Genomic DNA, 26,715 nt, shown 5'->3' on the forward strand with positions numbered 1-26,715 from the left:
CCAGCCGCGTTAAGGATGAGGAGCTGGAGGGAATCCCTGGAGCAAGGGGTGTCCCTCTGCTCCTGGCACTTGTGAGTGCCAAGGTCACAGGCGATGGCTGGTTGATTAAAGCAGAGCCCCACTGCGTCCCACGCAGGCTCACCACCTCCTCGTGGCCACCAACCAACCACGCGGCACCACCGAGCTCTCCCTCCCCTGCACGGCATGATGCAGCCAGGCAGGCCATGGGCAGCGATGCAACCCCGGCCTGATCCAGGGAGGTCCTGGTGGCTTTATAGCCCTTTCTAACCCCCGGCGTGTTTTTCTTCAGCCGGTTCCTGCTGCGGCATAACCGACAGCTCGCCTTGCCATCCCCCCCGCAGCCCAGCCGAGAGCCGGAGCGCGTGGGCAGAGCTGGAGCATCAGGTTTGCACGCAGCTCTCCTGGGAGCAGAGAAGCCGGGGGAAGGAAACCTGCAATAAGTACAGAGCATTTGTACAGGCTTTAGGCTAAATCCTCGCCTCCCCGGGCGGCTGGCTGTAGCAGGCACTGCAAAGCCGTTTCCTAAAGTCTTGTTATTCCTTTTCAGGCCAGGGCTTCCCAGCTGGCAGCAGGGCTGTGTTAGAGAGGAAGAGAGCGAGCGGCACTGCAGCGCGGTGGGTAATGCTACGCGAGCCGGTCCAGCGACAGAGGCTTCGCTTCAGCAGCCTTCAGGGCGACGAGTCCAACATCCCCGGGCAGCTGGGTTGGTGGGGTCCCTGGGGGGGACACGAGAGGCTGGGGAAGGACGGAGGAGGAAGGACACCTAGCCGTGCATGCGTGCACCTTCCTGCAATACCCCGCGGGATGTCGATGGGAGCAGAACTGGCAAAGAGCCACGTCGATGATTTACGCCTACCGTGCTGTGCACTTCCGAGGGAAAAGGGGCTATTCCTCTAAATACCTTGGGTTTCCCCACGCTGATGCCTTCAGCCTCCATTCCCTTAAAATCCCAGGGCTGCTCCCACTCTGGCCAGGTTGCCTGGTGTCCTGAGGGTCTGGACAAGTCCTCTTCAGCCTCACGTGTTTACGCCAGTGCTAAAGTTGGGAGCCCTGGGCAGCCCCTGCAGGTCGCCTCTGCTTCCCCAAAGCTTGTGGGCTCTCCCTATCGCCCTTCCTACACCCCCCAAAATTTTGCCCCCCGGAGCGCCTCCGGCTGCCTGGTGCCCGGGATGCGCCAGGGCCAGGTGTCGAGCTCGGCACAGGCACCAGGGCCGGTGACTCAGATTTGGCAGCTGAGGGCTCAGAGTTGGGGTTTGAGCCTTCGCCTCGGAGACGGTTAGCGGAGTCAAGGGTGGGGATCTGCCATCAGCCACATCCCACACGCCTTGGAGCTGGAGCCTCGGTTTTTTGCCTTCACCTCCCACTCGAGGATCGGGAGCCAAGTACATTTCTCATGGCACCCGGTGTGCGCGGGGAAGCGGAGAGGCAATGTGGGAGGGCAAAGGGGGAGCGGGAGAAGCCGGTGGCAGGGAAGAGAGAGAGCGGGCAGCGCTTGCAGACCGAGCACGAACAGGGGCCGGTGCAAGCAGCGGTTCAAAGGGCCTGGAAACCCGTCGTCACCTCCTGCAGTGGCGAAAATGGAGAACAGCTTGAAAATGCCCTTGATCTCTTCCTGCTGTGCAGAAGCTGTGAGAGGAGCAAGCTCTGCCTGTCGCCAAGGCTCGCTCCACGCAGTGCCTTGCACCAAAGGGACCGATCCTGCCCAGCACCCTGCCCTACCAGAGCCCGCCGCAACGCAGTCGCTGTGGGCGATCTAGACTGGCTGGGGCGATATAAGATGATGCCAGCTGGCTGGTGGTACAGACCCCTGCCAGGGTTTCGCAGCGATGGTGTCTACAGAGCATCTTTTCTCCTTCCTTCTGGAACAGTCACATCCTACCCCTGAGGCCCCGAGAGCAACAGTCGCGGGAAACCATGGAAACTGGCCACTGCCACGTGACAGCATGAGGCTGTGCTCGTGCTCTTGATTTATGTCTGAGGTCTGGGACAGGACAGAGAAGGTCAGGGTTGTTGGGTTTTGTTTGGGCTCTTCAGCCAGCCGGTTCGTGTGGAGCATCTCCACCACCGTGATGGTCACGGTCGCTTGTTTGCAAAACCGCTTCCTCGTGCTGGTGGGAGTCACGCACATGCAAGTCCGGGTGGACTCGTGCCAAATCCAGAGGCAACTTCCCTGCAGAGGGGGCAAAAGCAATCTCCCTATGGAAAGGCTTGGGGACTTCTCGTTTCCTGCTGCTTGCTTGGCTTTCAGAGTGCTGTCACATGTGTTTTTAATGAAAATTGGGGCTCTTAAGTCAAGATCCCTTGACTCCTCAAGGCAGGGAGTAAAGCAAAATGCCCGCTGCAGCCAGGTTTACCATATAACTAGACACAGGACTATGAGCAAGGTATTGTCCAAGATACAAGGCGTGAGAGCGTCTAAGAGAAGAGTCCTTTCTCTTTAAACACGCAGCAAATAATAAAAGCTCTACCTAGATAATTGCATGAGCTCTCCTATTTGTCATAATTTGAGTTTTTCCTTTCCAAATGTGCTAACACTGCATTGCAGTTTTGCTCTGGTTTTAAACTGGATTTAAATGCGGTGCATCTTTCCCTGCATTTTCAAGGGAGGATGAAAGGCTTGGACGTGTGAACCATCCTGAACTGACACGGGTTTCTCATGGTGGCCACCTTGTGCCTTGGCATCTCTTGTTTGAGCTCGGGCTCACCAGTGCTGATCCCAGCAGCTAATGAACAGCAGACAAACCAGAGCTTTAACCTGGCCGATGACAACATGATGGTTTGGAAGCCGATGCTGTTGTGATGGAGGTGACCTGACCGATTCCTTGGATGTGTAGGGCTGGCAAGGTGGGCTGTGCTCACCCGCTGCTGCACTCAGCAGCTCTTGGCAGAGCAGAAGTGGGACCACAGATCGCGTGAGGGCTCCCAGCCTCTCCCGGGGCTGGGCCGGGAGGATTTCCTGGGAGGAAGCTGTGGACAACATCTTCTCACCCCTAGTCAGATCTGCAAGAGCAAATTTGCTAACACAACGGTCAGCAAATTAACGTGGTGACGGCTGAGGCTGATTTTGAGGAGAAATACAGCAAAAGCCTCGACAGATCTGCAATATCAGGGCTCCGATTCCAAAGAGGCTCGGTGTGAGCATCCTCCACGGGGACGTGAACCACAGGCCAGACAGCTCTGCTCTTCGCCCCAGTGCAAAGCACGCTGTTGGGGGCACTGGGCATCCGTGCGCCCGCAATGCAGCCGCTGGTTCGTCCGTCTGTGGGTGCAAAGGCGGTGGGGGAGAGGGCACGCGCTGGCCGTGTCCCTGCACGCAACGCTTTCACAGGCTGGTTCTCTTGTCTCTGATCCCCCTCTGGGGGATTGCTGGTTATTACAAGTCCGTGCAGTATTTTCCTGCTCACTGTGCAAATGGACTGGGCTGCAGATTATCACCCAGATTTTTAGTGAGCTGGGACCGTCGTTTGGTTAAAAACACCCCAAACGCGCGCACAGGTCCAGCAGGAAGCCCGATGGGGAGGTACTGCCGCGCGCCGCTTCCCTGCCGAGATGCCACCAGGAACAGGGCAACCTCGGGATAACAACAACAAACCCATTTCACGAGCGCCCTGACTCCAGATCCCTTTGCAATTTGATGCCGAAACGAGAATGGAGAGCAAATTCTGCTAATTAAAATAGTCCCCGCAGGACCAACAATAATTTCCTCAGTGACCGGGGGTGTCTCGCCCTCCCCTCTCGCCCCAGCTCTGCACAGCCTGGAAATCAGAGGCAAGTGAGGAGTTTTCGTTGGAAGCACGACCGCTTGCAAAAGAAGGTAGCGCAGGAGCAAGCGAGGAGACAGGGCGCAGCCGAGCCGGCGGGTGGGATAAGTTTAACCGTGCACTTTGGATTCTGCATTTCCTCTGAGCTGTTTACAAGGGCTGGAAGAAAAAAAAACTTCCAGTCATAACCCCCCCTGCGCGCACCGTCCTGATGTTGCCCAGAGCCTCTTCCCCGTCTCTCCCTTTTGGAAAAAAAAAAAAAGAGAGAAAGAGAAAGGAGGGGGAGCGAGAGGGAGAGGAGGAGAGAGAAAGTGAGCTCACGTTCGCACATTGGTGAAGAGGCTGGTCTTGCAATGCCTTTGAATATTTTACTTTTAGGCAGTTTCCCATCAGTCAGTCACACACATCCGAGCCGAGCTGACGCTAACTACAGCCATGGACAGCACTAGGCGAGCTCAAATCTAATCGCACGCATTAAACCCCCAGGATATCTTTTTTAAATTACATATTTACACACACACACACACACACACACACACACACACACACACGCACAGGCAGAGCCGCTACCGCCCGCCAAGCAAACACCTTGTCTCCTCTCGCAGGATACACACGCGCACACACATCCCTCTTTATCTCCTCCTGGCTTCCCGGAGGATCGTGCCGGCTGTTTTTCATGGAGAAAGTCCAGGGAGAAATGGAGATTGAGAGATGGGAAAGAAGTGAGGAGATCTCAGACGCGGAGAAAAAGGTTATCCAGGAGACATGGAGCAGAGTATACGCAAACTGCGAGGACGTCGGGGTCTCCATACTCATCAGGTATTTGGAAAAAAGGGGGGAAGGAGGGAATCCACCTAAAATCCCTCTCGTTAGCTGCAAGAAACAGGCAGAGCAATATATATCACGGAGGGGCAGTGGATGACAGGGAGCAGGGAGCCGGCTGGGCTCGGCACGGGGACCATTTCGCAGCGCCGGGGCCGGGGGCAGCTCGCCGGGGGCTCGGCGGCGATGTCCCCGCGTCGGAAAGGTCACCTTAGCGGCGCGGAGGTGGCGGAGCGGCGGAGGAGGGGAGAGCGGCGCCGGGGGGCGGCTTTCCCCCCGCTCGGAGCCGTGCCGCTGGGATTCATCCGTCGCCGGCTCGCGGGGGGAATAAGGCGAGCCGGGAGCCAAGGCGCAGAGCCGAGCAGGTGGGTCTCCGAGGGCACCATCTGTCCGTCAGGCGGCAGCGGGAAGGAGCGCGCCGGAGCGGGGTGCCGCGGCGCGGGGACGGCGAGCAGCCCACGGGGCTTTGCGGCGGAAAAAAGGGGTCCGGCCGGTTTGCGGCCGAGGGCCGTCCGGTGGCATCTCCTTGCTTCGTGCCCCGGGTCGCCCGCTCCCGGCAGGGCCAGGCGGAGGGACGCGGGGACCTGTTGGCAACGCGCAGGGCGAGGATGCTGGCGGGAGAGAGGAGCCTCCGCGTCCCTGCATCTGTCCTGGGGCCGGCAGAGCAGATCTCTGCTCGAGCTCCTGGTGTCAGGATGCAACCCGAGACACCCCAACTCGGAGCTGGGCGACTCAGCTGCGGTGTCCCACGTTCGGTCCTGCAGCAAGGACCACGGGACCAGCCCGCGGCCGGAGACCCCTGTGGATGGATGCGCTTGGCATTAATTACCACCCAAAAGTTTCCCGAGAGGCTGAGAGCTCGCGGGACCTGCCACGAGCAGACCCCCCCGGGACGTGCCGGTGAGCAGAGCTGCTTCTCCTCCCAGCTAGCTGCCAGCGTTGCAGCAGGGTTTTCCTAGCCCCTCGGCCGAGAAGCCAAACTGACGTTTTAGTCCCCCTTCCGCCGCCTCCGCCGAACATTTCCTTCCTCTCGGAGCCAGATCACGTCTGCTTCCCCCACGGCCTCCCGCCCCGTGCAGTCTACTCGGGAGATCTGGAGGTCCCGGCACCGGCATCTCGCCCCAGAGGCGGTGGGAATTCGGCCCCGACCTCAGCAGCGCGGGATTTCCAGCCGGTGCTTTGCCAGTTCAGCTCCCAGCCCTCCCGGGCAGCCGCTTTCCCTGCGAGCAGCGCGGCCGGCGGGGAAGCGGGACCGCAGCCTGGCTGGGGCCCGGCCCGCGCGCCCGACCTGCCGCGTGGGGGGATTGCCGGAGTCCCCTTTTCCCGGGCCTGTGAACGGGGGGACGAGGTGGCCGGCCAGGCTTGGCCTCGAGCGCGCGTGGCAAGCGCCCTGCTCGCCTGTCACCCACTGCCCGGGGCACCCGGGTGCCGCTCGGCTCCGGGGGGCTCGCGGTGATGGGAGAGCTCCCTGGAGCCAGCCATGGGCGCAGGAGCACCCAGCGGGAGAGCCAGGGCCACGCCGGGACGGGGCAGCGGGGTGCCGCCACGGCCGAGCTCTGGGCTCCACTGAAACTTTCCCAGCATAAGTTCCTGGTCCAGGGTTTGGTTTTTTGCATTCCTGGGGAGAGCTGTGGCACTGCAGTGAGGGGTTTTCCCACTGCTGTGCCGGCAGGGAAGGACTGCCTCGGCACCTGGGATGAACCTGGCCTCCAAAAGCCTTTCCAGGGTTGCGTACGGCCCTGCCCAAGTGTGTCCCAGTTAAAACCAGCACCAATTCCCTCCGCCTGGCCCCCGCAAGCTGTGGGGGTTTGGGAAAGGGAGAGGGACAGGACTTCCCTGTGATGCTTAATGCAAGGTCCTGGCAGGCCGTGCAGGCTCGCCAGGGACCGCGGGAGGGCTGGCATCACCGGGGACCACGGGGGACCGCGGGAGGGCTGGCATCATCGGGGACTGTGAGGGACCATGGGAGGGCTGGCATCACCGGGGACTGTGAGGGACCGCGAGAGGGTTGACATCACCCCAGTGGCACTGGCCGCAGCAGCGCAGCTCGTGCATCCCCGTGCCGTGCCTCCGCACCCGCCGTCGGCAAACCCCATCCCCAGGGAGGGATTTCGGCTCCTTTTCTCGGCCCCGCTCCCCCGCCAGCTGTGCCAAGCTCACCCTGAGCACCCCGCGTGCTGGCAGCCGCTGTCATCGATCGCGATGGGAGCACCCACAGCTCCAGCTGCCGCCCGCCGTCGGCCTTGCAGCCGGCATCGGCCGCGGGAGACCTGGGTCAGGCGAGGAGGCGGCGGGGAGGCCCGGCCGGAGCGGGCAAGCGGCGGCAGCACTCCGCGGTGCCACTTCCCAAGAAATGATTCAGCAGCTCCGCAGGTCGGGGAGCGGGGAGGGCCACCAGCCGTGCGGTCGCGGTCGCGGTCGCGCACCGGCACCCATGCTGTGCCACCCTGCAGCCAGCACCCTGCCGGGAGCGGGGGGGCTCCCGGGGCCCCTCGCTAGGGAAACCAAGGCACGGCGGGATGCGCCGGGGCGCGTGGGGTCCAGCGAGACCAGGCAGGCCCATGAGCAGCCACGTTTCCACTGTGGGGGCTGCGACCGGGTGATCGCGTCCGTCTGCTCGCCGAGGCTCTCGCTCCCAATTTCTGCTCCAGGAGCCTGGTCCCGCTCTGCCAGCAGGATCCCAGGAACTGCTCAGGGCAGGGAACAGCTTTTTTCCATAGGAAACTGGGGATTTACAGCCACCTCTGGACAAAAAGCGTCAAAAGGCATCTGGGATTGATCCTGCTCCAGGGGGTTCGGCCAAGGAAGGGTGGACGTGGAAAGGCAGCCTTTCCCGAAGGAAACATGCCGTGTGTCTCCATATGGGTCCAGCTCCTCCTGCTGCTCTTTCCACCCCTGCCCTTCTCGGTCCCCAGCCTCATCCGCGCTTGTCCTCCCTGCGGGCAGGGAAACTGAGGCACGAGCAGGACGGCAGCGGCCCGCGTTCGCGCAGGAACGGGGCACCAGGCTCCCAGTGCCCAGGGCTGAGGCCGTTGCCTGAAGCCCCTGCAAATCCCTTCCCTCCGGCACGGCGGGGGCCGATCTTGCAGGGCCTCCGGGCTCCGAGGGGAAACGAACACGAGTACAAGGGACTCTTGGCTGAGCAGCTGCCGGATCCTGGGAATCCGAGCGATGCGGTTAAAGCCACGTCAGTAATTGAGGGTTTCCTCCGCGGGGGAGCCTCGCTCCAGAGGAAGCACAATCCCTTCAACACCCTCGTCTTCCTCCTGGGAACCGGAGGTGGCTGCGGGAAGCGCTGCAGGTCCCTTCGCCTCAACCCTTCCCGCAGCCGGGAGGACGTGGCTTGGGTGCTCGCAGGGACCTCCGCGGCAAGGCGTCTCGCCGGACTCGGGCCCGGCATTTCGGCTGGGTTGCTCCCAGGCAGGAGCCTATGTGGCCGGAGACCTCGGCTCTAGCTCGGACCCGGCATCCCCAAGCCCCGGCTGCATTGCTGCGCCTCAGTTTCCCCAGCTGTAAATTCGGGATAACTCTAACCAGGCCTTTTCGAAAAGCGCTCTCCATCGGAGAGCCGGCACCACGAGGGGAGCACGGCCGTCTCCATTGGCCCTGGCCGCGCTCGGCGGGTGTCCGCGGGAATGCGGCGGCCGGTCCTGAGCATCCTCCTTCCTCCCTTCCGGGGAGCCTCGCTCCTCCGCAGACCCCGACTGAGCCCGGGAAGCCGGGGCTGATGGGTTTCTCCGCTCCCGTCCCCCAGCTCTGCTCCAGGCCCAGCACCTCTTCCAAATTCCCCCAATTTTTAACTCCCCCAGCACAGAAAATCCTCCTTTCCTGGCCCCCCCGATGTGCTCTTTCCCTCTCGTACAGCGACGGGAAGGCACTGGGGGCAGAGGGAGCAGTGCGAGCGCAGCATCGGGGCCCTGGGGTTTCGGTAGCTGCTCGGTCTGAGCTACCACACCTGGACGCAGAGGGTTTGCAAAGAGCTTTGCAATGCAGAAGCACTCACTGGATACCAGACGTTATTCTAAATATTAGGTTAAAATACCAGAGAGCCTGTGTAATGAGTCTGGCTACACAGAAAACCTGTTTTTTCAAGCTGGCGGAATTAAATAAAAATGTGTTGAACGCCCCCCAAAATGGCATTTAAAGAAGTGATTTCTCCAGCTACCTCCCAAAGCCAACACGTATTTCATTTGGGTTTTCTTTGGGGGAGAGGAGGTCCATTTTTGCTGCAAGAAGATGCATTTCAGACCAAAGCCATTCTGAAAAATCCCCCCGCCTCCTTCCAACGCTTTGTTTTGGAAAGGGCACGGTGAAAAGCTAGACCTTCTTCGCGACGTCCCTCTCCCCGGTCCGTCACACCCGCCTGAATCACTGTGGTCAAACTGAATAGCTGTTTTTCAGGAGAAAAGGATGGTCTGAGACGGATAGGACTCCCTGCTCCAGTAATGAGGACACGAGAGAGGAACGTTTTCAAAATAACACCCCCCGCCCCGCTCCAGGAAGGGTAAAAAGGGGGTTTAGGTTTGATAAGGGCGCCCAGACGCAGAGCCCGCGGGAGCGAGCGGCTCGGCTGCAGAGGGAGCAGGGCCATGCTGCTCCGTTCACAGCGGTCGGTCCGTCGGATCAAAAGGATCCGTTGCATCCAAAGGATGCCGAGGTGCACTAGGAGCAGGAAACCACCTTTCCCAAGCCCATGTTTCTGCGGGCTGTACGGAGGCACCGAGGAGGAGCCAGGGGCATCCCTGCGACCACCCCGGTGCTGGTGCAACCCTGGACACGCTCGTGAGCCTCCTGGGGCTGGAAAGGTCCGGCTGCCGGGGGCTCCGGGACCTCCCCGTGCACGGGAAGCAACGGCACAGGGAGGCCTATCGCTTTCCCTGTATTATTTCCGCTGTGGAAATGCTGCGTGGGTTGCAACCAGCCCCCAGAAATCCCTCCCCCGGAGCAGGAGGCGAGGGCCAAATCTCAGCTCTGTTAAGCAGCGCGGCGAAGGCAGTCGCTGCAGCGGTGCCGGGCAGGCGAGTGGGCGCCGTGTGCCCATCACCGCGCGGCCGGCCTTTGCGGCGGGCTCGAGGAGCTCCCGCGCTCGTTAAAACCACGGCAATGTCGGGGCATCCCTGACACCGCTGGCGAGCTCCCGGAGCTGAGCACAGCTCGGGAACGGCAAGCAGTGCCGGTTAAACCGCACCAGCACCCCCCACCGAGGGGGGCAAGGCTGGAAATGCAAAATCTGGGAAAAGGACTCGTTTCTGAGGCTGTGCCACGTGCAAGCTGGTGACCTGGAGGGGCTGGGGACTGCGGGGTCCTGGGTGAGGATGGGGCTGGACAGCCCTGGTGTGCATGGAGCTGGCTGCAGGCTGCTCTCGGCAGCCCAACTTTGGGGATTGAGTTCCTAGAAATTAAAATTTAAAAAAGCCCCAAATGCGTAAGGTGAAAGCAAAGCCCCCACAGGCCATTTGGAAAGCAGGCTGCAGGCTGCTGAGCAGCAGGCCCCAATCTCCTCATCCCAAACAAGCACAATTGGTGTAACCACCCTCACCAGGAGATGCCCCAGGAGCTGCAGAAAACCCAGGTTTGAAAATGGAGAGGACAAGGGGCTTGCAGTGCACAGGTGGAGGTAGTGGTCTCTGAACCAGGGCTGTTGGGGGCTCTGGTGGTGCCCCCAGGTCTACCAAAGATGGAGGGAGGTAGGATGCTGTGATCCCATTGCTCCTGAAGGTGAGCAGGCACGGTGGGTGGCAGGGAGGGATTTGTTCCCTACAGGCGAGGAGACAGAAGTGACTTGGTGGAGGAACTGGGCTTTCAGGGAGGCCTGTGCTGGTGCTGCATTTGGACCTGCCAGATGTCAGAGTGGGGCTTGGTGGGGGCATGGATGGTGGGTCCTTGGCCATGGGGCCATGTCCTGGTGCATCCCACTCACTGCTGTCCCAGGGGTTGTTTTGTGGGTGGTTTCCAGATGTTTTTTCCATCCCCAAGCACTTCTGTTGTTCCTGGGGGGTCAGGATGTGCCAACAGGCTCTGGCGAGCTCCTTGCTGGCCTCTTGGAGGACCACACACACCTTCCTTTGAGAAGAGTTTCTCTGAGTTGTTTTTTCAGCCTTGTTTCCTAATAACTTCTGACCCTGCTGGACTGCGTTAACCATGTTTGGTAGAGCAGTATATTTGTGATATTCATTCCTGCTGATGCCATGCAGAAAGGAGCCCCAGCTGGGGGGCAAGGCTCAGTGGTGGTCGGTGGCCATGCAGCATGCAGGCAGGGACAGCAAGCTCAGTGGTGGTGGCCCAGATGAGCATGTCAAGGATGAAGGCAGGGCCTTACAACGGAAGGCCTGTTGGAAAGCCTTTTGGTTGGAGGCATCTAGAGATGACTTTTGACTCTGAGCCTTGTGGCCCCAGCGCTCCTGAGTAGAACAGGATTTTTTTTGGCTCATGGTAAGGAGCTGGAGTTGGAGGGACTGGAGGACATAAAATCCTTTATAAACAAAATTGGACAGACAAACCCACCTTCATCAGTGGTCCTCCTCACCTCCCATCGGCTGTCGCGCAGCCTGTGCAAGGCTCCCAAAATGGCCCTGCGGAGGTCTCTGAGCCTGCTCTGTCTTGCTCAAGAGGTGGCTGGAGCCTGTTCCCAAGGCACAGTGGTGGGACAGGGGCTCTACCTGGAGGAAAACTGGTTACACTTTTTGTTCTGAGTGACCTGTGTAAGAAATCAAATTTAGCCTCTGTGGACAAGGGTTTGGCCCTTTTCCCTCCAGCCTTTCCATTCCTGCACAGTGTGTTGCCCACCACCACCTCCACCAACATTTGAGCCCTCAAAGGGAAGAGGACTCTACAGGGGCATGGAGGGACTCTCCTCTTCTGGCTTTAATTACATTTTTTTGTCTCACTGGCTGGTGGCGATGGCATGGTTGAGACTTGGCCTAGGAGCCGTAAATCCTTGCTGCCACCAGCAGCCCCTGTCCCAGCAAGCCTGCAGTCTAAAAATAAGCTGATAGACTACAGGTGGCTGGGAGAAGCACAGGAACGTGCAGACGAAGCAGTGAGACAGTCCTGAGCATAATAAATAGCAGTCACCACACACCACCTGCCTACCCATCCTCAGCTGCTTCGTAGGCATCGGAGCAGAAAGGAGCTTGAAGGGGAGGTTTGGAAAGGGGCTCGCAGAGCCCTCGGGCTGCTTCAGGCAGAGTTTAGCCCATGTAGGGGAATTAGGAGAGAGAAAATCTGAAAGCATTCATAGGAAAATCTAACAAAAAGTCTACAAATGCTCACTGCATGTCCCGGTCTGCTCATCTAAAGGTCTCCCAGCAACGCGTAGGGGTCGGTGGCAATCTCTGTACCACTGTTTGCAAACAGGGTAAATGAGGCATGGAGGGTTGAAGTGCTGCAGATAAAGTGAGCAGCGTGCAGGTGTCCTGTCTCCAGCTGGCCCCAGTCCTGGGCGCGGGGAAGGAAGGAAATGTCTGGGCTTGAAGATTTCCTCCTTGCTTTCTTCGTTCTGCAGGACTTGGGGCAGAGGGGGGAGAGAAGGCAGAACGCAACAAGCGGCATCTCTTCTACTGGACAGAAAACAGGTTCCCCGTGACTGCAGTGGTTTGCACCTTAATTATTTCCTTTGGCTCTGCCACTGGTAAAGACCGTGTCCTTAAAGTTGTTAAAAGGGCAGAAGAGAGAGAGGAAAAACAATTCCTACATCCTGTCCATTTGGTCCAGATGTCGCTCTCGGAATACAAATTAGCAGGTGCAGAATGGAATCGCTTAAAAAGAAATTTAATGAGATTGGTATTCAGGCATCTGTTTTCTATCAATCATAATCTTGTGTGATATGCAATGGTAAATATCATATTTTTAATGACTTGAATGAAGGAAAAAAAGAGCCCATGTGCGCATTGGGCACGCACACACACATACACAGAGCCAACGAAATTCCAGCGCCTGAGATGTCTGTGCTCCAGAAAAATGTTCTGTAGATGGAAGAGAAAAAAAACCGAACAAACACCTCTTCTAATTCACTATTGTTTGAGTTATTTTATTTCTTCCTCCTTTTTTCCCCTTCCTCTGGTTAAATATAACCTTTGTGTTAAATTAATCTTCTCTGTTTATTCACAGCTACCACTGAGCTGGGCTCATTCCTTTTTTGACAGCTCAGATATTTCCTCCAGGCCTAGGCCAGGAGTTTTTGCTGCAAGTGCTTGACTTTATCCACCAGTGGAGAGAGAGGAGGAGGCACTAACCAAGGAGAACTGGCTCCTGGCCTCTAGCTGGCCACTGACTTCCTTTTCGACTTCAGCGAGTTGTTTTTGGCTCCTCTCGCTTTCAGTTTGCCATCTGTGAACCAGGGAAAACACCCGCGCCCGTCTGCACGGGGTGGCGAGCTGCACGAAGGGCAGCTCCCGCGTTATGCTGAGGGGACCCGTAAGGCTAAAAAACACTTAATGCAACGTAGGACAGCATCGCAGCCTTGCTCCTCGCTGAGCGTGCATTGCCTTCTCCTGCGTGTTATCAGGATGGGGTATGAAGAAGCGAGCCCGGGTTTTGCTGCTTCCATGTGCTCCTGGCACAGTTTGCCCAGCCCCAGTGAGGGCATGGCAAGGTCTCACGCCTCAGCCCTGGGGACCGCTCTCAGCCTCCTCTCGCAGGTCCCGTAGGAGAGCACGGTCCCTGGGATCAGCTCTCATGGGGGGTGTCACCTTTGGGGTCTGCAAAGCAAGAAAGGCTGGAAAGCAGTTGCTTGGGTCCTTTGCTGGCTTGGTATGACTTTGGTGGGGGGGGGTCCTTGGTTTCACTCAGTCTTTGGTCCTGGCTTGACATGCTTAATACGGTAGAGGAGACAGAGGTGATACCACCGGACAGAGGCAACTCCCTTCACCCCCTGGCTTGTATTCATGAAGGGCGTCCACCCTGGCAGCACTTCTCCTGTCCTCTTCTTTGTGGTGTGGGGGGAAGCTGGGATTTCTGATGATGGAGGGGTTGGTTTCCCTCCCTGGCTGTGTGTCTTCTGCTGAAAGACAGCACGAGTTGGACTGAATTTTTCTCTGTACCAGGGTATTCTTTAGGCAGCTGGTCCCACTTTTACTGCAAATAGGGGGAGAATGGACTGATGTGCCAGGGAGGACGGCTGCCGGAGCTGGACCCTGGGGAGGAGAAGATCCACCAAAAGAGACAGCGCAGAGCTTAGATGTGACCTTGGAAGGGCCGCTAGCTGTTGATGGCTGAGAGGCATTGATCTGCACCGGCTGGCTTGAGCTGCCGGCTCGGGGATGGCAACAGATTGTGCAGGAGAGAGGGAGGAAGGGAGAGAGCGGGATGGAGGAAGGAGCTCAGGCTCCTGGAGGGAGGCAGGACACAGGAAAAATGGTCCCATTAAAATGGCAAAGAACATCTGCCCTTCTGTTGGGAAACAGTCCAGGCGGAAGCTCCGCATCCCGTGAGCGGAGCGCGATCACCGGGGGCCTGGCTGTGCCGGCTGCCCCCAGCGCGGCTCTCAGAGCCGGTGGCTCTGCGTGGGACCATGGGGACTGGTGTCCCAACTGTGACCGCCTCGCGCTCTGATGGCCTCTCCCCCATCTCTGACAGCTCCGAACTGAAGGAGACGGACTGAAAATTTCTGCGGCGACAGGAGCTGGAGGGGATCCGGGCCAGGGAAATATCTCCTGACAGGGAACAGATGTGGCAGGAGGAGCTTCTCCGAGCTCTGCCTGGGGGAGGTTGTGCAATAACAGGAGTTTTGTCATTCCCCCCCCCCCCCCCCCCGCCTCGGGTTTTAAAAGCAACACCTTGTCCCTCTCCTTTCCACCTTCCTGCCTCCCCCACTCTTTCCGCTGCACACCCTTCACACCTCCAAATCCTATTTTGGGCCCTCTGATGAATCCCAGATGTCTCTGGGAAGTGACAGAAGTGCCGGTATCTTCCACTCGCTGCTTCACGTTGCTCTTGGCAATGCCCCAAATCTTTTACAGCCAACAGAGCGGGGGAAGGAAGTGGGGGGGGGGGGTGAGAAAGGGGATAATGAAGTGGTAAATGAGTCTGATCCTCAAACTGCAATCACCCCTGGACCGGGGAAGATGATGCCACCGGTGCTGGAGGGAGGGACCAATGATCGGGAGCAGGCTGGAAAATATTGGCATGGTTTGGGATGGTGCTTGGGGAAGGGGTTTTGGCAGCCTGGGAGAGGGGAGGAGGCAGATGGGTGACGGGAGACATTTTTCTGGGGCTGAGGACAGAGCAGATGTCGAGGGATGAGGGATGGCCCCGGGAGCTGTCTGCCACCTCCCGAGCGCCCAGCGCTGGCTCCCCTCCAGCCGAACGTAGGCGCAGAGGGAGCCCAGGTGCTCCAGCCCGCCCATGTCTGGAGCTGGAGGGAGGGAGACGGGTGAAAGGAGGGAGCAAAACCTGCTGCTGTTCTCTCCGGTGTAAATCTGGCGGAAAAGGGCGGTTAAAGCAACTCAAGCTACAGTCCTGGCTATGAACAGCCACAGGCTGGGGCCTGCGGTGGTGGGATCTGCGGGCCTGGTCCCTCGGCTCCTGCTCCATCACCCTCGGGCCCCTTGGACGTGCGGCCTCGCTCTGCAGGGGCTCTGGGCTGCGTTTCTGCCCCATGCCCCTGGGAAAGCAGCACGTGATGCAGGAGCAGGGCTCGGCCATCCTTCCCCAGCGAGGGGGTGTAGCAGGAGTTTGAGCAGACACGCAACCGTTGGGCACCTGAGGGCACTCCTGAGCATGGCTTAGCAGCTCAAAAGCAGCCACAGCTCTGTCTGGCTCAGCTGTGTTTTGTTGAGATTGATTTCATCCTGCAGAAAAGAGGGTCCTCAGGAGCTTGGGCAGGAAGGCTGAGTGTTGAGCACATCCTCTTGCTGCAGCTGAAGGAAAGGGCTCCTGGCACAGACAAGCAGCAGTGTGAACTCAACCACCCAGCAGCTGTGGGTGCCTCGCACCCTGATCCCTGTGCTGCGAGCTCTGGGATGAGATCTTGCTGGAAACTCTTGGATGAGCCAGATCTGTGAAAGCCCAGAGGTAGCTGGATCAGGGAGTGAGTCCTCTGGGGCGGTGGTACAGGTATAAAGCACACCGTACTAAGAAGTTATGCTGGATCTGGGTGACAGGGGCAGGGAGAGGCTGGCTCAGGTGGAGGAAAAGACCTGTGTGCTTGTTCCCAGCTCTCTGTGTCAAGATGTGATGTTTTGGTATGTGTGAATGTATACAGCATCTGGCACACCAGTCACTGGATGCGTTGCTGAATATAATGATAAAGAATTTGGTCTTGCCTCTGCTTGGCAGATGAAAATCCAGCTGGGAGGCCCTTCTCGCAGATAGGGGAGGTCCAGGAGAAAGGCAATAACCTACTGATTTTTAGGCAGCTGCATTTTCAGGGAATTCAGTGAGAAAACCATCCCTGGCTGTGTTAGATTGCAGTGGGGTAGTTTCCAGCTTCTCCACCACTTCATGCTTTGCTGTAACCTCTCAGCCTGTTCCCACACTCCTGGTTGTACTCAATGTCTTTCCTTTCTCTGAAGGTTTTTCGTCAACTTCCCATCGGCCAAGCAGTACTTCAGCCAGTTCAAGCATATGGAGGACCCACTGGAGATGGAGAGGAGCTTGCAACTGCGTAAGCACGCTCAGCGGGTCATGGGTGCCATTAACACTGTGGTGGAGAACCTCAGTGACCCAGAAAAGGTCTCCTCCATTCTGGCCCTGGTGGGCAAGGCCCATGCCCTCAAGCACAAAGTGGAGCCCATCTACTTTAAGGTAAAGGATGGGAGCAAAAAATCTCTGGGATGCTTTGGAAAATAGGAAGAGGGCAGGAGAGAGGGAGCTGTGGCAAGCCAGGCCTGGTTGTCCTCGCCCTGAGGAGGATGGCTGGTTGCAGGGACTGTTCCTCGCATGGCTGTGATTTCCCACTGCAATGTTCTCCCGTGCAGGCCAGCGTTTCCAAATGCAGCTGTTGCTGGAAAAACAGGCATCGGTGATTCCCCTGCCTAGGGAAACCTGCCTCACGGTGTCCTCAGCCACCCCTTCAGGCATGCTGGTGGCCATATGTCCCCTCATGAGGTCTCTTCAAAATCGAGAATGATGGAAGGGATTAAAAAAATCTGAAGTGCCAAAACAAGCGAAATGCTTGAAAATGCAGACAGGGTCCTGTCTGTGTCTCAGCCTCCCACGGTCTTCCCAGGCGGGCTCACGAGCAGCTGTCTGTCTCCTGGGGGAGCTGAGAGACCTCTCTCGGTCCTGGGGAAGGCTGGGCAGAGTTGGAGTTCCCAGAGTTCAGTAACAGGATTGATCTTCTTTTTTTGTTTTTTTGTAGGATAAAGAGCTAAATTCATTATTACTTGCTCCTTGGAGAGTTCACTAACCTCATGCTATACCCCTCCCTCCAGAAACTCACTGGTGTCATGCTGGAGGTCATCGCTGAAGAATACGCCAACGACTTCACCCCGGAGGTGCACAGTGCTTGGACCAAGATGAAAACCCTCATCTACACCCACGTGACGGCGGCGTACAAGGAGGTGGGCTGGGCGCCGTACCCAAACGCCACCCTGTGAGCGGACAGTGGGGAAGGGCGAGGGGCAGGGGGGGATGCGCTCGCACCAGGACTTCACTCTGGTCTCTTCTCAAGATCTTCGCTCAGTCTGGGGAGCCCGGCGGGGCCAGCTCTGTTAGCTGCCAAGTCAAAATTTGATCTCCATGGGGTTAAAAAACAAAACAAGCCAAAAAAAAAAGAAAAAACGCAAAGAGGGTGCAGGTGGGTCAGGGTGAAGCAGTGGCAGGGGACGCTGGAAGAGGGGAGAGAGCTGGTTGTTGGCTCTGTCTTACAGCCCTGGCTTGTCAGCCGCCACCTTCCCAAACCCTGTGCCTCACTTAAACCATTTCTGAGAAACTCCCTTGCACAAATCTGGCAGCGATGCGTAGCCCTGTTCACCGATGAATTAAATGACCCTTGTTTTCTGTGCAAAGCCCCCGGGTAAACCTGGCTCCTTGCTTTTTGGGATGTGATGCTTATCGGGACTGCTGGCTGCTCTCCTGCCCAGCTGGCAACGAAAATGCTTTGCTTTGCCTGCACTTTCTCGCCTCGCCTCCCAGGATGGCAGCCCTGGACTCGCCACGGCTGCAGCCAGAGCTGCACGTCACTGCACATCACCGGTCCAGCAGCAGCACTTGCCTCTCTTCATCCAAAATCCCGCTTCTTGGCTTCTGTTGCAAACTGTCCTGGGCATGGAGGGAGCAAGGGGACAGGAGAGACATGCCACTCCTCTCCAGTGTGACAGTGGGGAAGGAGGGGACCTGTCTGGGGCAGCTGCCCCTCGTGGCCTGCAGCTTGGCACTGCAAGCCGGCTGGATCCCTTGTGCAGGTAGCTGCTGGCTGCTACGCACCAGCCACAGGCACCAGATCCAGGGAGCGGGTGAGCCGATCCGTCTCCCCTCAGCTCCTCCGGGGTTGCCTCAGGAGGCAGGGACACGCTTGCGAATCGGCTCGGACAGCGTGTGTTATGCTTTGGCCATTGCCTGCTGCTCCAGGAGCTGGCGAGTGCTGGTCTGGCAGCCAGGAGGAGGGAGATGGAGGGATGTAGAGCCAGGGCGCCTCTGCCTTGCTCTGCAAGGAGGGAAGTTCAGGCCGGGCTCAGGAGGGGGGAAAGATGAAGTGAGTGTACCAGGACAGACTCCTGGGTGTGATGGAAGGTCCCTGCTCTGCTAAAATAAATAAATCCTTTGTTATGCAGAACATATTCCTGCCCTGGTGAAACCGGGTTCCTTCAAATAAAGTGCCTGGTAGAAATCTTTCCATGCAGGATGCTGCTTGCATCCTCATGGACCATCAATCCTCCCGCCTGGTCCTGGCAAAGGGCTCTGTGACCCCAGCGAGATGTGGTTGCTGTGGGAGCAGTGTGGTCACAGTGCTCCTCCTGCCTCCAGCACTGGCTTTGCTGAAGCTTTGGGCAAGTCTGCTTATTTTTGCTGCCTCAGTTTCCCCTTTGGTTACTAAAAGAAAAAAGGAGGGATAGCCACATCCCCTCTATCACACACGGGCTCTGTTTTATCGGATCCTCTGGGGATCAATGGGTGAAAGTCTGGGGATGAAATGTGAAGTTCACTAGGATGCTTTGGCATCCTTGCCACCCGGTATTCCTCAGTGACACCCTAAAATGTCTCTGCTATTCTTCTAGCTCAGATGTTAAGGGCAATATTACTTCTTCAAAGTGGGCAGGGGAGTTCCCTTCTTCTGAGATTTCTTCTGGCCTCCAACCAGTGCCACCCTCAAAAGCGGCTGTCTTCCAGGGGACACCCGCTCTTCTCCTAGATGTTGACTCTGTGTCTAGTTCTGCTCCTTCTCTGAGATAATGTTGCTCTTCCCACAAAGCTGAAATTTTCTTGTAGCAGGAGACAGAAAGATGCCAGTGGCCACGTCCTCTGCCTTGAGAGGCTGCAGGGAGAGGTCTCGTGCGGGTCCCCATCCTGCTCTCAGGAGCCCTCTCATGATGCGCAGACCTAAATAGTGCTCAGCAGGGGCTTGGCACAGGGTGCCTTTGGTGTGTTGGGGCCCTCTGGGAGTTCTTGAGTCAGATGACATGATTTGAAGTTGCAGATAGCCCAGTGTCTGTCACCCCGGCCAGGGCAAGGCAGGAACGGTGACTTCCCTCCTCATTTTGACTCATTCTTCCAGCTGTGCCCCTTTGCCTCCACTCTTTCCTCTCTCACTTGTCTTTCTTTTCCCATTTAATTGCCAGCAATGTTACCTGCCGGGTAGGTTTCTCCCACCGGAGACTCCCCTTTCCGTGCCCTCACAGGGTGGGGTACCTCTGCTACCAGGGTGGCCCCAAAAAGCCTCTTGGCCCTCTCCCATTTGTATCAGCCCTTCAACATGAAAGGGAGAGCACAGGGCTGCTTTGGGCAAGACGCTCCTTTGAGCAGGGACCGCGTCAACTTCGGTATCTCAAGCACCCCGAGGATTTAATTCTTACCATTTCTTACCCCATTTGCCTACTGCACAGCTGTTACCCCTCATTCTCATCCTTGATTTTGCCTTCAAAGCTAGTATGACCACTGCGTGCCTCTGTCCTAGAGCCAGGGTGAGCGGCTGCTTGGAGGCAGCGTTAGATGCAACGAGTTGTGCCAGACGGCCTCCTCTCCCCCTTCCTCCTCTGGCCGTGCAGCCCAGCAGCCCGCCCTCCCCTCTGCGGCTGGCCTTGCCCCAGGGCAGGGTGCTCGGGAGAAGGCGTTTTCCCCTCTTGCGTTCATCTCGGGGTTCCTCTGCGCTCTGCTTTACGTAGCCTGGAGTTCCTGCCATCGCCCAGCAGCCTGGCTCTGGGCAACAGGGAATTCGTGGCAGAATCCAAGCTGCTTGGCCACGTTCCCCAGCCCATCACCGCGGTGCTCCGTTGCCTTCCTCCACTCGCGCCCGTTATTTTTCCCGTGCAGAGCCCAGCTGCAGGGCTGCAAGGAAACCCCCGGCATAAGAGTCTTCAGGCCTCTCGGAAATGGCTTCCCTTGCGGAGCAAGGAATACCAGCTCTGCCAGGGAAAGAAGGAGGTTTCCCAGCTCAAACAGTGAGCAGGATCCCAAACTCCTCCCGCCCGGTGGGGAAGGGAAGGCAGGGCCAGACCTCTTCCAGGGACCAGATCCTCCCAGGTCCCTTATGGTCCGGGCCCGAGAGTGGTATGAAACTCGCCCCGCTGCAGTCGCTCTTCTGCCTTGCAGCTCTTTCCTCCCCGTGACTAGGAACAAGCTGACGGAAGAGCTCCAGCCGGGAGCCGCCCTCCTGGAGCAGCCCGGGCATGACCAATGGGAATAGGAGCTCAGGGTACAGCCGTCCCGCTTCCCGTGCCGTGGCTGAAAGGGTTGCAGATGAGGAAGGGATGGGTGCATGGTGCCAGGGCTGGGCTATACTTTAGAGCATCAGCATGTCCTGAAGTTCAGCCCACCAGCCTGCGCGCGTGAAGGTGCCAACAGCTGGCACCTCTGGCTCAGGGCTGCGTGTCTGCGCGGCTGCTCATCGTTCGCATCCTCTGCAGAGATGTGTCTCAAATGTCAGCTGTGCTCGCAGCTGGCCGGTGTCAGGGCTAGGGCCATGCAGATGGGAAAGGACCTGCTGAATCACTGACTTTGTTCCAGCACGAGAGCAGAGCGTGAGCGCTGGGAGCACGAATGTCAGGGTTTCTGCCTGCTTGCTGGGTAGCTTCACCGATTCCTGCCAAAGCCTGGGGTCAACAGTGCATTTTGTTGATGAGTTCATGTACTCTGCAGGCTGCGCAGATATGGGACCAGGTCAGAACTAGGATGTTTCACATTTAGGCAAAGTTCACGCGTTAACCTTGGAGTTTAACGTGCCCTAGGAGGGGAATTCTGTTTTTCAGTGGAAATCCTCTCCTCTCCCTCCCTGCTGGGCTTGGATCGAGCCCGGCAGCAGTTAGCAACAATCCCATCAGCTTTACAGAAACAAGAGTCGCTTCCCATGGCTGGGCTTGGGGATGGGGCTGCTGCCCCCCAGCAAGTGAAGCCGGGCTGTCTCCACGGGCTCGAGGGCATCACCGTGGGCGAAGGAAGCCCCAGAGTTAGGGAACATTCAAACGTGGCTTAGTTTCTTCTTTTTTTGCATCTCTAGACAAACTGGCCCTCCCAAACCCCCAGACACTCATGCTCCATGACTGTGTGTGTCTGCGTGCACACACATGTGTATGTTAGGCTTGTTTTTTTTTCCAGGCATATTTTTCTAAATCAAATCCAGATGTGTACAGCTGCTGTCCCTCGAGAATCTACTCCATCAGCCAAATTGCAGACCATTAAAATATATGCAAACAAAAACATGTTTATTTTTACCAGCTCTGTAGGAAGTAAAACGGAGTGGGGAGGGCAGCCAGGGGAGAGTTTGCTCAGGGAATAGGCAGAGATAAAGCAAACGCCCCCTCTTTGCCGCCCCCAGCACAGAACAGGCATTGCTTAAACTGGGAAAACTCTCATCTGGGGAGAGATGAAAATGAACAGAAAAAGGAAGAAGTATCATTCCAAAGTGACAGAGGGATGAAAAATGTGGTGTGGACGAGCAGAAAGGGAGGACAGGTCTTGGCTCAGAGCTTGGGTCTCTTGCGCGCCCATGCACGTGCATGCACAGCTGCTCTCCGTTACGGCACAGGCATCTAGTTTGCATCCAAGCTGGTCGCAGCCAGCCGGGGATCCATTTATCAGCTCTTCCCGTTGGGCCCTGCTTACCGGAGCACGGCGTTTCGCCTCCCAGGGCGCTCCGGCAGCCCCTCCAGCCCCGGATGTGTCCGGGCTGTGGTAAGGCCCCTGCCCACACATGCCTTGGGCTCGGCTTTGCTGTCGTAGTGACGGCAGGTAGGAACCAACTTGCAGAATAATCCCTCAAAAGCTCACAGGTGAGCGGCGATGGGGCCAGGTTGTGCCACCGAGCTTCGAGCGCTGGCTGGGCATGTCCTGGGGGGGAGCATGATGCCAAGGACAGCTTGGGCCCTCCATGAGCAGCCCTCGCTGGGGCCATGCTGGGCTGTTCCCCTCCCTGGAGGGGGACCTCTGCGGAGGACCCCGACCCCTGCACCCTCCCGAGGCACCGCCGCGGCTCAGCCAGAGCGACCGCAGTGCTGCTCTTAGCTCTGCTCCCCCTCGTGCGCCCCGTGAAGCCAGCGGTGCTGGGCTCCTAGTCTCACTGGGACCCCGCTACCGAGTGCTGCAGGCAGGTTTGAATCCAGGATTCTTGATTTTATGGTTTTTCTTGTTCACAAGCACGGAGGGTCTCTAACACCCTGCCGAGCTGTGGCCAAGGAGGGATCCAGCCTCCTCGCTCCGCGGTGGTTTGGTGCCCTACGTTAGCGCCAGGGCCAGGCTGGGACCAGTGCCCGGGGTGGGAACGTCTCTGTAGCCCCTGGCCAGTCCTAGGATGGATGTTGAGTCAACGGGGTGGGATTCGGCCGGGCACGGGTATCCTCAGGGTAGAGTCTAGTCCCGGCTCCCTCTAGGGACACCCGCTCGGATGGGATCGTGTCCGCCCATCTGAAGGCCAAGCCACGTATGGCCGGATGGAGCTCAGTGCTCGAGGGAGGACAAAGCATTAGGTACGGGATGAGGCAAAGACCTGTCCTCTCTGTCTCCTCGTACTTACGGCTAGCACATAAAATATATATATCTCCATATATGCATATACACCTAGAGAAATACTCTGAAGCCACCAGAGACATTTAGACAAGGAGCCCTTAAGGACCTTGCACCATCTCCATCGCCTTGGCTTACAGCGATCCCAAGCCCCGCGGCCAGGGTAGCCAAACTCGCAGACTCTGACGGGGAAATGCTGCGGCATTTCTGCCGCTCTGATTCCCTTCGATGCGGGAAGGGGGAGCATAGCGTCCCTCCGCTCCCTGGGGACGCGCTCACCGACTTCGGTGGGGACCAGACCTCGGCTCGCTGGACTCTGCGGCCAGAGCTCAGCCTTCCCTGCCCGTTGCGTAGGAAATCGCCCTGTCGCGCTGACGTCGGCGCGGGGACTGCTCGGGGCCGGCACCGGTGACAGCAGAAAGAAAGGCAGATACTTGCAAGGAAGGGGAAAAAAATATTAACTAAGCTTGGACCAGCTTAGCAGAAAGAGAGGGATAAAATTACCCGTGTGGGCCTGACCTATTTAACAGACTGTAACGCTAACTATTTTCCATAGCTGAAGTTGTCTCTAATTGTTAGTATGTCTCTAACGAGTCCCACGGTGACCCACAGACATGAGCCGGCGTGGTCCGATGTAACTCTGTGTCTCTGCTGTTAGCGATACTGCTACGGATACCGTTCGTGTGCGTGTTCCTCGGCGCTTCCGTGCTGGTTTTATACATGCCGTTTCGTGTACGATGGATGTAACTGTTTTTCTTTTTGTAGGTTTTTAGTATGTTTGTAACCGGACCGAATGGTGTTATTAAACTGAAACTTGTATCTTCGGTGGATAAAGCGCTCAAACCGCTGCGTCTCCTCCTGCTTTCTTTCGCGAGGCGGCTGGCGGGCCGCGTCCGTCCTGCCGGGGGGCACCTCGGGGCGGGGGTCCGGCGCCGGGGCGAGGACTGCCCCTGGGCTCAGTGCCACCCTCACTGGGTGCCCAGGTGCCACCAGCCTGCGGGCGGGCGGGTGCTCGTTAGCAGCCGGAGGGCTCAAGCGAAGCCTGGGCTGTGGCTGCCGGCGGGGGACCGTTTCCTTCTCCGTGCTCTCACTTGGCTTCCAGGTACCTGGTGCAAATCTCCATGTGTCCGGAGATACGTGGTCTCATGCCCAGCCAGCCCGGCCGGCCTGGGGCACGCTCCGAGAGGATTAGCTGTATGGGACTAACGGGAACGACCTGTAGCAGCAGTGGTGAGGCTGATGCACGGCTCCATGCCGGATAAATCCGGGAGCAATGCCTCCCAGCCGGAGAGGCATGGAAACAGCGGCTCCCCCCCGCCTCAGGGGCCTGCAGGGCAGAGCTGGAAGTGAGACCTGGAGCGGTAACCACCACGAGATACCTCACCCACGACCTCCGCAGACTGTGAGACAGTTCCCAGCCTTTAAAAACAACAAACAGTTCCCTGAGCAGCAGAAGCCAAGTTTTCTGTGGCTCTGTCCCATGCGGCTCCTCTCGTGCCTGATGCTATGGCTGAATCACGTTGCAGCGGGTTGGGTCCCAGCACGGTTGGGTCATGTCGCGGTTTCCCTCAGTGGGTCTTTCCAGCTCACTGCTTTACAAAGCAGGGATGTTTTTCAGTCCTCGGTCAAATTTGGTTGACACTGGCCAAGCTTTTCAGAAGTTACTGGCAGAGGATTGATGGACAGAAAGACAGTCAGACGCTTGTTATGGTCCCATAAGCCTCATTTCCTTGGGATGCACGACATGGAAAAGAAATGTGTTTTTGTTGTGCTCCTCTCTGGCAATGCCAATAAAAGTGCACGAGCACAACTTGGACAGGGCAGTGAGAGAAGGGAAAGCTCATCCCACTGGGGTGATAGAAACCACTAGCACCCAGCCAGGGCCAGTTTTAACGGGAGCAATCCAGGCTTAGGGCCTCAGTCTGAAGTTGCAGTGTGGGTGGGGAGCTAGAAAGCCATGAGGTTGCATAGCCAAAGCAAGCCAAGCTGGCCATGGCCAAAGCGCCACTCGGGGACGGGAACCAAAAGTCAACCCATCTGGAGAAGGGAATAACGGCCTGGTTTAATCTGTCTTTTTCTGCCATGCCTTTTTTGGGAAAAACCTTTTGGTGCAGTTAATGGGATTAATAAACCATCCTTGGAGTCTCCACCACATCCTGTATATACTTCCAGGCGGAAGCGAATGGTCAGCAAATCCCGCACGCTGCTAAGCTCCAGATGTGAAACACTGGCTTGGAAACCGTGCGCGAAAGGATCGGCAAGCTCAGGGGAGTTTGTGGTGGGGACATGAAGCTATTAGACCTTAGCACGCTGGCCTGAGACTAGCAGAACCAGTGCTGACTGGAAATCATTAACATGGGGTTGTTTTTCCCAATGGCTTGTTGAAAAGGAGCTGGGAATTTCAGCGTCACCTTGTAGGGAGAAAAAGAGCCCTTTGCTCCTCTTATTATTGGGGGTGGCAGTGGCGGTCATGCCGGGACCAGGCCCACACAGCAACGCGGTGCAGCAGCAACCTGGCAGCCGGGGCATCCCCCCATTTCACCGTGCCCAGCGTGGCTGGTCGCAGCCTGTGCCCGGCGTGTCCCTGGCTGGCTCCCGGGGCCGGGCTGGCACGCTGGGGACAAGCAGCCCGCGGGCAGGTGCACGGCACCTCTTGGCTCGCCCAGCGTCCCGACCGCCCTGGCAGCGAGCAAGGGGCGGCAAACCGCTGAGACCGTGGTGTCTCGGGAGCAACCTCAGTGCAGGTACAAGCTTAAAGGTGACACGTGTCCATCCCAGAGCCCAGCTGCCCTCCTGAGTCCAGTTACAGCAGAGACGAGAGCGGGGAGGTTGCTGCAAGGGATGGACAGAAATACATCTACAAGGGGAAGGTAAAAAAGAGACAGAGCTGTGTAAATAACTGCAAAGAGTGTGCTGTGAAAATACCTATTAAGAATTAGCCCCAGCAAGCTCATGGCGTGAAGAAGTCCTCCTCCTGCAGAGCACGTCTGCTGGGGACGGTGCCGGGGTGTTATTCGACTGAGCCCGACCAGAGGCAGGCGTGTTCGAATGCTTGGTCAGGAGTGTTAGCGCAGCTCTGAGTTTATCCAAAACAGCCCTAAAATGGCCCAGTTTACTTGGTTAAGGGAGTCCGGAGCAGCCCTTCCAGCCCTGGAGGGATGCACTGTCGGGGGGGTGAGCCCCAAGCACCGCGGGCTTTCCCGTGCCGGGACCCTCTCCGGAGTCGCCCGGGCTGCGGGATGGTCTCCGGGCGGCATGGGAGCACCACTCGCTTGTGCCGAGCACGTTAAAAATGAGCTGTGCTGGTCCCGGAGGGGCTCAGAGGGCCGGCCGCTCCGGCAGAGCCCCGGGAGCAGAAACCGGCTCCAGCACGCTCAGCGCTCTCTGCTACCGGCCCTCCGGTGTCCCGGGTGATGCAGGGCGAGAAGCCTCCAGGGACCAAGTCTGCAGGCTCCAGCCGACTTGGAGGACATTTCCCGTCTTTTTCTCCTGCCTTATCTGCACCGAGGTGACACGCCGGGGCTTTGCCCCGCAGCGCGGTGCTGGGTGCTGCAGGCACCTCCGTGCCCCGACCGCCCCGGGTTCAGAGCCAGCACCGGGCTCAGCCGAGCTCGGTTTTACCTGTTGAAGAGCTGGGGCCCCTTTTCTCCTCTCTAATCCCCTTGCAGCTCCCCGCTCGGAGAAAAGCCGCTCAGGAAGCAAGACAGCAGGGAAAAACAACGGCCCGGCAGGGCTGACACTAACCAGGAGCGTGTCCCTTCCTTCCTCGTCCCCGTCTCCCCTTCATCTGCGCTGGTTGATATGGTTTATCTGAGCTGCGCTGAATGTAAACGCTGTCAGCGCGGCCCGAGATTAATTCCCTGCAGTTTGGCAGCCGGGAGATTAAATAACGGCGCTGAGGGGGAGGAAAGTGCACATCTGAAATTGAAAAAGCCTCCGGGCTAATTTACAGCCAGGTTTCTCTTCTCCCAGGCACTTTTGAAGGCTAACAGAGCAGAGGGCAGCGGGAGGAGGC

At 58.0% G+C, this 26,715-nt stretch overlaps 1 protein-coding gene and 1 long non-coding RNA gene across 2 annotated transcripts; one reads left to right on the plus strand and one right to left on the minus strand.

The window, feature by feature from the left end:
- The first annotated feature begins 4,068 nt into the window (after positions 1-4,068).
- On the plus strand, positions 4,069-23,547 carry CYGB (cytoglobin). Its single transcript, XM_026103891.2, has 3 exons — positions 4,069-4,601; positions 16,118-16,349; positions 16,979-23,547. Exons 1-3 carry the CDS (start codon positions 4,459-4,461, stop codon positions 17,141-17,143), a joined length of 540 nt encoding a protein of 179 aa, XP_025959676.1. The 5' UTR covers positions 4,069-4,458; the 3' UTR covers positions 17,144-23,547.
- On the minus strand, positions 22,864-26,548 carry LOC135330253 (uncharacterized). The gene is made up of 2 exons (XR_010392141.1): positions 25,626-26,548; positions 22,864-24,364 (listed from the first exon to the last, which is right to left on the minus strand). It is a non-coding gene; the product is annotated as an uncharacterized LOC135330253 (long non-coding RNA).
- Between the last annotated feature and the right edge of the window lie 167 nt (positions 26,549-26,715).

Source organism: Dromaius novaehollandiae, chromosome 18 (genome assembly GCF_036370855.1).
Source record: "Dromaius novaehollandiae isolate bDroNov1 chromosome 18, bDroNov1.hap1, whole genome shotgun sequence".
Classification (NCBI taxonomy): Eukaryota; Metazoa; Chordata; class Aves; order Casuariiformes; family Dromaiidae; genus Dromaius; species Dromaius novaehollandiae.

Coding starts and splice junctions, on each gene's coding strand:
- CYGB (XM_026103891.2), top strand. CDS start 4,459: ATGGAGAAAGTCCAGGGAGAAATGGAGATTGAGAGATGGGAAAGAAGT. Junction 4,602..16,117: donor GGGGTCTCCATACTCATCAG/GTATTTGGAAAA, acceptor CTTTCTCTGAAG/GTTTTTCGTCAACTTCCCAT. Junction 16,350..16,978: donor TGGAGCCCATCTACTTTAAG/GTAAAGGATGGG, acceptor CCCTCCCTCCAG/AAACTCACTGGTGTCATGCT.